Consider the following 9266-nt stretch of genomic DNA (forward strand, 5'->3'; position numbering starts at 1 on the left):
CAGCAGACTCCCAGTTTGGGGAGAAGGACTGCACGCAGTGCAGTGGAAAAGATATCACGACTTCTCTCAACAAGCTTTTAATCTGTGACAGCATTTTTACCTCTCAGATCTGCTTTCAATCCTTGGTCTGCCTCACTTCTTGCTTTGCTCTGTCTCAGCTCTCGCAAGCCACGTTATCAGCAGCTTTCAGATATTAAAACACATTAAAGGAAGGTACTGAAAGGTGATCCAGCAGTCACATCTTCCAGAAATCTCAGCTTTCAGGTAACAAAAGATTCCCAGAGTAATAAGGCAGCTGCAAGCACAAGCCTAATGTGACCACAGCCTTGTATCAGAATGCAGAGGAAACCACCAAGCTTTGTCCCCAGCTGCTGCATCCCCAGTACTGCCTCTGAAGCTCAGTGGCAGCATTTCAATGTCACACTCAACATTATCTCTTTGAACAGCGATGGCTGCAGTGGCTGAAATCAAGAGCAGGAGATCAAACCACCAAAGACAGATGAAAATTTCTCCCATCTCTTCCCAGCTACAAAAAAGGGTTTGCAAGCATGCCAAGTGATTGGAACAATGCTCAGCAAGAGAGAAGTTTTATTGACACACTTAAAGCATCAGCTATTCCTGCATTTCAGGGCTGAAATGCCATCATAATTTGGACATTGCTGGGAAACAGACAGTTACCTTGGGATCCCAACCAGGAAAATTCTATTCCTGCTGCTGGGGTTATCAGGATAAACTGGTTCACAAGCTGAGGCAGCACACTCGCATGGTTACCTCAGCAGGCAGCAGCAACACAGGACAGATCAGCATCACTCCCAAAAGGACAGGCCCAGGGCTATAAGAGGCTCTTGCTTCTCTCACCAAAACTTAGGATGCATTTGTCCTCTCTGAACATTTCCCAGTTTTACAGACTTTTTGCAGATGGGGGGGGGTTGGTACTAGAAAGGAAACATTGAAGCGGTAATTCCTTCCCTTGGGTGCTATTGAACCTAGCATTTTTTAAATTATTTTGAAAGACACTGAAAATCTTCCCTTGGGTCCTCTGTATCAAAAAATCTCACCACACAAGCCCAGAGTGAGACAGTTGCATTCAGAGGCTCCTCCCTGACCTAATTCACTGGGGAAACATGGGGAAAATGTTAATTTTCAACTATGAAGACATTTGTTTAATGGCTATTCAACACAAAATTATAAAGTCAGCCTCCCCCCACACACACACTGCAAACAGTGCTATAGTAAATAAAATACACAGATAGATAAGCCCTAAAAAGCAGAAGATAACAAGGTCTGTAACAAAGACCAGGACTCCTGGTACACTCAACCATTACAGAAACCACTCAAGTGCAACCTTGAAGAGCTTCAGCCAGAAACTTCACAACTGATAAAAAAGCAGCATTATCATGGGCTTCGTGGGAAAGAGCAGATCTGTGATGTTTGAGGGTAACTGCAGGACTGTGTAAAGTTTATCGTGCACTGTTTTAAGGAAGATTATGGGAGCAAAATTTACCATGGAATATTGAGGGGAAGGATTGAAGGAGGCAAAAAAGGAGGCATCAAGCTAAATCAGGGAGAACTGAGCGTGGGAAATGGAGAGAGGAATAAATAGGAGCCATTCACGTGGAGACTGGCTGCTGGTCAGTGTGCCTGTGTGGCTGAGCCCTGCTCCCAATTACCATCATCTGTCCCGGCCTCACATTAAGCTAATCCCAGCCGTTTTCCCTGCACACTTGCACGCTGCTGTCTGTTAGCTAACTGCAAGCAGGAAAGGATGTCTGAGAGCCAGGCAGCAGACAGACCACAGACCTGAGTACCAGCTGCCAGTCACCCACCAAAGTGCACACAGATAATCCACCAGCGTAGTCCAGGTCTGATGGGCCAGGGAACAAGAACAGGATTAGGCCTTTTTCATCATTCATGTTTCGTAGGTGCTGTTTTGTGTTTCCCTGGCACCCATCACAGCAGGTTCCCTCGGTTTCTGCTGATCACTCTGTGCCTGGTGGCATCGATAATGAGTGGGAAAGCTGCATCCTCACTTGTAGCAGACCAGGACATTAAACAGAAACAGCCCAGACCACTGCTTGCTATGTGTTAAGGAGAAGCAGCTGCATCTGGGTGAACATAAAGGCAAAAACAACTTCACTGTACAGCTCCACAAAGCAAAAGCAATCCCTGCTCAAGTCTGGGAGGCCAAGAACCGAGTGTCACAGCACAGCTGGTCTGCAGCTGGACAAGGTAAAACTCGCCATCACATAAACCCAATTCAGCTAGCCTGGTTCATTCTAGAAAAGCAGAACAAGTCCCTGAGTGAGCAATCATAGATTAGATTTGAACTTAAACAGAGACCTCACCCAATCATGTTAATTCTAGAGGGCAGACATACCACTAAGGAGCTGGGGCGGTGTTAAGACCAGACCAATCAGCTGTCTAGCCCGGGAGTTTTAAACCCCCTACATAAGAAGGCTGCCATAATAAACAGTTGCCGTGTGTCACAAGGGTCTCTGAGATTTCTGTCCTTTTGTCTCCAACCAACAACCCCACATAACAAGAGACTGCTGGGGAACAGAATAATGGTGAAATGGGGACAAGTCACAAGTGTGAACTAAGTGACAACGGGGAACTAGGGAACCACTGGGCTAGAGCCTCACTCAGACAAAGCACTCAGCTGACAGCTCCACACAATACAGCCTTCATGCAGGCAGCAAGGATTTCAGCTCCCACTGCTTCTTCACAAACGTCCCCGTTGTAGGGTATAAGGACAGACACCAGAAATGCCAGAGCATCAGCAGGAACTAAGAGTGGTTCATGCTGCAAAGAAATAAAGTGACACAGCACAATTCTGTATTTCATGTTCCAAGGATAAAGACTTGAGCAAGAGTTATATAAAACTTTTAATGGGTCAGTGCATCAGTCCTTGATGCAAAGGGAAAGGAGCAAAGGGGGCTATCGTCCCATGTGCTCAGAGCTGCAGAGATGATCTGCGCAGAGCAGCAAAGTGGGGGTACACACAGAGCTGCAGCATCCTTTGCTGTCCAAGGGACCAACACGTGGAAAAACAGTTCCTCTCACTGTCCATTCACTTTCACTCTATGCTTCTTCCTGGTAGAGACTTTAGGCCGCATCATTTTGGAAGAAGGCCGAACAGCCTTCAAGGATCTGTTCTGTGCTTGCAATAAACGTTTCTTCTTCAAAGCAGGTTGGGGCAGCTTCTGGTCTTCATCAGCTTTTGATCCCTCAAATTTCTTCTTTTTTGGCAGAGGCTCCGAGACGATGGTATCAGGGACAGCGGACGGAGCTGCCGTTTCCACCGCAAGCTCTTCATCTGAAATGAAAGAAGGCGCTGTGAGAAGAACCCACCTGGCTTCTGCAGGGGAAGCAGCCTGCAAGGGCAGGCCCAGCCAGCTCAGCTGAGCTCCAGCACTACATTACCTTTCTGTGTCTGTGGGATGGCATTGGAGAACTTCTTGAACTTGGCGATGAAGAATCCATCCATATTGTGTGTGTGGGGGTAGAAACGCCGCGTAGACTTGAGGGATGGGTGGAAGCGACGGTCCTTGAACCTGGAGGAGGAAGTGGGGTGAAGAGTGATAGAACACCTCTGCTCAAACTTGGCCACCAAGGAGCAGTCACACGTGCAGCTTTGTGACCTGACACACACCTGGTGAAGCCTTCCTTGCCAAAGTCCAGGCCTGTGGCCACCAAACGGACATTGCGTTTCTTCAGGGCGTAATCCACAACCCACTCATTCTCCTCCACCTGCCAGAGGCTAAGCATTAGGATCCAAAACTCACCATCTCCTGAGGAGGAGGTGACCACAGCGGATCATGGTAGAAGGCACTTACCATGATGGAGCAAGTGCAGTAGACAATGTAGCCCCCTGTCTCTGAGGCAGCATTGACTGAATCTATGGCGCTAAGAATCAGCTCCTTCTGCAGGTGGGCACAACGCATGATATCCTTCTCGTCCTGAGAGAGAAAGGTAGGTTAGGATGCCACAGGCACAGGGAAGCACCCCACGCCTCTGCTGTGGAAGAAGGAATGACAGGAGAGCAAAGCACGTGTAATATACAAGAGTCTGGAGTGTTCTGCAGAAGTAATCTCAAAAAAACTAGCCCTAGTACAACACACAGAATAAGAAAGAAAAGGAAAAATGTATTGTAGGTATCTCTCAAGAACAAAACTGTCCCAAAGGCCTTCCGCTCATGACTCATACTTGAAGTCTGCACTGGTTACCCACCTTGTTGGTTTTGACAGCAGGATCCTTGGAAATGACGCCTGTTCCGCTACAAGGAGCATCAAGCAAGACACGGTCGAACCCTCCAAGAACCTACAGGCAGATGTGGATTTGAAATTAGGCTCACAGGTGGGGAGTCAAAACAAGGCCAAGAGTAGAAGGGGAACCAGAAGACTGGGAAGGCAGGAAACACTCCTTCTCTCCCCTCCCTGTCCACCTTCGTGCCTCTGTATCAGATAACAAACACATGCCCCAGCAGCTCTGCTCATCCTCCTGTGACAGGTTACTCTGGAGAGCACAGCAGCTCTGGGTAAGCACTGTAAACAGGAACATACCTTGGGGAACTGGCGTCCATCGCAGTTGCTCACGACAGCATTGGTGACTCCCAGACGGTGCAAATTCCCTACCACGCTACGTAGCCGTTCGGCACTGCTGTCATTAGCCAGGATCATCCCTGTATTCTTCATAAGCTGAGCTGCCAGAGGGCAAAACACACCAGCAAGGGGCTGAAAACCTCTTGAGCCTTTGTCTCCAGTGACAGCCACCCCCTCATTCCTCAAGTTCAGACCCTCTCTATTCCCCCTTTCTGTGCAGACCAGTGGAAACTCCAAACTTGAGAGAGCATCCCTCCCAAGGCTCCAGGGTAGTACCTATGTAGCTGGTCTTGCCTCCTGGGGCACAGCACATATCCAGGATGTGCTCATTCTCCTGTGGAGCCAGTGCCATGACAGGGAGAAGACTGGAGGCTCCTTGCAGCATGTAGTGTCCTGCCAGATACTCTGGGGTGGCACCTGGGCAGGGAAGGCAGAACAGAGGAAGATGACACATGAAAAAAAGGGAAGCAGGAGCAGGTGAGTTCAGCTCTGTACAGTAAAAGTGATCTCACCAATGGGCACAGTGGAGTCATAAATAACAAGTCCTGTTTTTGACCACTTCCCCAAGGGGTCAAGATTCACACCACGGTTGATTAGAGCCTGCAAGGCAAGGAGAAGGGACTGAGACACTGCTCTGTGAGACAGGCAGTTCAAGACACAGCCACTGGTTCCTGCTCACCTGTGCCAGGTCCCGCCGCCGTGTCTTCAGTGTGTTGGTGCGAATGGTGACAGGGCGGGGAACCTCGTTAGCCTCCAGGAAGTTTATCAGCTGGATGGAAGAAGGCACAGAGAACAGAGGTAAAAATGAATTCTCAGAGAGGCAGCCAAACTCCCGTTGATCAGCACAGCTATGGGCAGGGCAGGATCCCACCTCAGGGAGTGGGAAGATGTCCATGAGCTTGGTGAGCAGGAAGTCGCTGTAGGAGTAGTAGGCAGCCATGTCCCGGCGCAGCAGCGTGAGGTATTCCTGCCGGGAGCGCCCCTCCTCCCGCTTCACCCCAAAGTCCTGCAGCACCTCCATGTTGCCCTGGATGCGCTGGTGAATGACGTGTAGGTCAGGTGGCTCAGCAGGTGGGAACACTGTCAAGGAATCACCAACAGCCAAGGAGCTCTTTACAAGCACATCCAGCCATCCTGGACTCGTGCGCCACAACAATGCATGCGCCAGAAAGGTTCTGCTGGAATACTGCTTCCGTCAGAGCTCAGCAGGTGCAGGATTCAAAGGATGAAACCGGACAAAAACGTTCACAAGGCAGTACTAGAGGGTGTTAAAAAGAGTAACTTTAGATAAACTGAGAAAAATAGGAGAAAAAATCCAACAAAAATGCTTTCATACCGAAAGCATTACCTGTAGCAGAAAAGAGACTAGAAGTTCCCCAAGAGCAACCAGGGGGTACAGAGGAGAGTAAGAAGGGAGGCAGGAAAATAAAATCACCAAAGTCCAGCAGCAAACGCCACCAGAAACTCCATGAATGGCTTACATACCCAACAGGTGTGTAAAATCAGGGCAGAGAGGAACAAACTACATAATAAGACATCCATATGTATTTAGGACTAGAAAGGAAATTAGGGCAGGTTCCAAGCCCCATACAGGGCATCACAGATTTCTTAACTGTGCTATACAGAAGCACGGCATTATACACTAACTATTAGGACGCCTCAGCTAAAAATACCTTGTCATGCACAAACACTTTTGCTAAGCAATATGCGTGATAAAGTCCAAGTGAAGCTCTTTGGTTGTATCCAGGCCCCGTGCTGCACCACGCGCATGGCTTATTGGTGTCACAGATAAAAAGGATATCCTCCTTCTCAATCTCTTCACTAGTTGGCAGTTTAAATTGTTCATCTATATCCAGGTTGAGCTGCAGATCTGCGCCCTCTTCTTCCTTCTGTCCCATTTTCTGCTTGCTTGCCTCCTCTGCTTCCTCTTCCTCCTCATCTTCCTCTTCACTGTCATCGTCACTGAGACCTTCCCTAAGGACAAAGAACAGGATCACAGAGATAGTTCTCAACTACCATTTCTTAAGTGGGAGAAAAGACAGAGTAAGAACACGGGCTCCTCATTTACCCAGGAAAGACTCTACACACTCACCTGTCAGGCTTCTGCCTCAGGGCAGCTTTTTCAATAGGCAGCAGCTAAATAGAGACAAAAGATTAATCAAAAAACATCCACAGTCATCCCCTTATTTCCCACCATTCTGAAATTTACTTGCTGTGTTTAAAACTGACAACAAACAAAAGCACTGAATGTTATGCTGGAATCAGCTGCTAAACTTGAAATCATTCTTGTGAAGGAAAGTTCTCCACCATCTCACCACCCCCTGCCACTACAGCCATCCTTTCCCACAGGCCCAAGGGGTCCTTTCAGCCAACAATACTAAGTATTTCTTGTGTAAATAAGAGCAAGAAGTTCCTACCTCTTCTTCCTCTGATGATGAGGCACCATAATCATCCACCATCTCCTCGCTGCTCCCATCCTCCTCCTCCTCCATCTCCCAGCTGCCCTCTTCCACCTCACCATCACTGGATAATTCCACATGGTTTCCTTTAAGTTGCGTTTTTTTGGCTTTGGCTGGAGCCAGCCACTTGGAATTGCCATCACTGAAGCCAGACCGGCCACAGGCAGTTTGTCCTGTTGCCTTTACAGCATTTTTCTCCTTCTGTGGGGACAGCTGCTCTTCAGCTAGAGGCAGAAGAAGTTAAAAGTCAGGTGTTACTTCCAAAATCAGCTGCTCTGTTTTTTCAGTTGTTACACATAAAAGCCTTAGTCCAAGTCCTGAGCTGCCTATCTAGAGGGAGGGACGGCTTGCTCTCTACATCTCATAAAATTCTGGGCATATCCTCACCTCTCCCCCACTGGAGCCTTCAGGAGATCTACCTAGAATTACCAAATTAAAACGCTGCCACAAAATTCTCATATTTGCTCTGACAAATTAGGGTACCTGCTGTCCCGAATCTTTGTCTATCCTTCCTTCTTTCTACTTCAAGACTTTCTGGTCTTCACAATACGTAACACAAAGATTTAAAAGCTTCAGCTATAAAAGCAGCCTGCAACAACCCTGCTGTAAATGGAGGACAAGTAAAAAATGGATTTATCACACAGAAGAGAGACCTTTCACTAGTTCTTCAGACAACACTCCCTCCTGGCATGGCAGCCACCAGACATCAGATAGAATTCATTGCTATTATCTATTAGAGAGAACCCAAAAGAGGGCCGAGATGATGAAGGGTCTGGAGGGGAAGTCTTGTGAGGAGCAGCAGAGGTCATTTGGTCTGTTCAGCCTGGAGAGAGGAGGCTGAGGAGAAACCTCACTGCAGGCTGCAGCTTCCCCCTGAGGGGAAGAGGAGGGGCGGGCACTGCTCTCTTCTCTGTGGTGATCAGAGTCAGGATCTGAAGGAATGGCAATCAAAACTCTGTCAGAGGAGGTTTAGGTCGGATATCAGAAAAAGATTCTTCACCCAGAGGGTGGTTGGGCACTGGAAAAAATTCCCAAGGAAATGATCACAGCACCAAGTCCGTCTTGAGTTCAAGAAGTGTTTGGACAACACTTTCAGGCACATGGTGCGGCTCTCGGGGTGTCCTGGGATCAGAACTAGACTCAATTATGCTCGCGGATCCCTTCCAACTCAGGAAACTCTAGGATTCTGTGATTGAAAATAATGGAATTCCACATGTCCCTTGCCTTAAAAACGACGCCGGTGAAAGACGGTGGCGGCAGGGCCCGGGGTGAAGCAGGTCGGGGGACCGCCGGCCCACCAGCCCGGTTCGGACCCGCTCCCACTCACCTGTCGCCTCCCGCCTTCCTCCTCCTCTTCCTCCGAGCGGCCTCCTCCCCGCCGGACCGCTGCCCGCTCCCAGCCGCCTCTTCGCAGCCCTACATCGGGAGGGGGAGCGGCGATCAGCCCCGGCCCGGCCCGCACACCCCGGCCCGCCGAACCGCGCCCTCACCTCTTTCTGCCGTGACTGGAGAGTTTCTTCTTGCCGGTCTCGGGCTCTGCGGGAAAACACGCGGCGGTCAGACGGCCGCGGGGGCCGCGGGGCCGCCGCGGGGCGGTCCAGGTCGTACTTACCTGGCGGCAGGAAGCGGGCCAGCTCCACCTCGGCCCCGCGCTGCTTGCGGGCCTTGCGCCCGGGGCCGCGCTTCTCCTTCCTGGTGGGGTCGAGTTTCCGCCCCATGGCCGCGCCGCGGGACCTCCGCGCGCCTCCGCCACGCGGGCCGCGCTCCTCGCAGCGCGCACGCGCCCGCCCCCCGCACCGCCCATTGGCCAGCGCCGCCGATCGTGATCGCTGATTGGTCCTGCGAAGGGACGGTAGGTAACGTCACCGGTGCGCGTCGCCCGCCCCCACGCCGCGCGAACGGCGGCAGCGGCTCCGCGGCGCCAGAGAACGGGCCTGCCCGCCCCCACAGCCCCCGGGAGCGGGGCTCCGGCCGCAGGCACGCACAGGCAGCTTCTACAGCCGGGGCAACGGGTAAAGAGCCCAAGGCAGGCAGGAAGTTACAGAATCAAGAGACGTGTCAAGGTAGTGCTGAAGAGGTTTGAATATCCTCTAGTCCAATATCCATGCCACGGGGAGGGATGCCACTCTTGAGGCTGCATTCCTCAACCGGGCCTTAAACACTGCCCTTGACAGAGGTGTAGGATACTCCAAAAAGCTGCTCCCAG

The 9266-nt window shown here is 50.6% G+C and overlaps 1 protein-coding gene across 1 annotated transcript; it reads right to left on the reverse strand.

Annotated features, from left to right (window-relative positions):
• Window positions 1-2893: 2893 nt before the first annotated feature.
• NOP2 (NOP2 nucleolar protein) lies at window positions 2894-8794 on the reverse strand. Its single transcript, XM_062513355.1, has 16 exons — window positions 8673-8794; window positions 8551-8596; window positions 8388-8476; window positions 7019-7284; window positions 6694-6737; window positions 6403-6575; window positions 5473-5672; window positions 5281-5370; window positions 5114-5201; window positions 4878-5018; window positions 4563-4702; window positions 4231-4320; window positions 3837-3959; window positions 3653-3750; window positions 3424-3554; window positions 2894-3316 (listed from the first exon to the last, which is right to left on the reverse strand). Exons 1-16 carry the CDS (start codon window positions 8776-8778, stop codon window positions 3060-3062), a joined length of 2082 nt encoding a protein of 693 aa, XP_062369339.1. The 5' UTR covers window positions 8779-8794; the 3' UTR covers window positions 2894-3059.
• Between the last annotated feature and the right edge of the window lie 472 nt (window positions 8795-9266).

This window comes from Cinclus cinclus, chromosome 2 (assembly GCF_963662255.1).
Source record: "Cinclus cinclus chromosome 2, bCinCin1.1, whole genome shotgun sequence".
In the NCBI taxonomy this organism is placed as follows: Eukaryota; Metazoa; Chordata; class Aves; order Passeriformes; family Cinclidae; genus Cinclus; species Cinclus cinclus.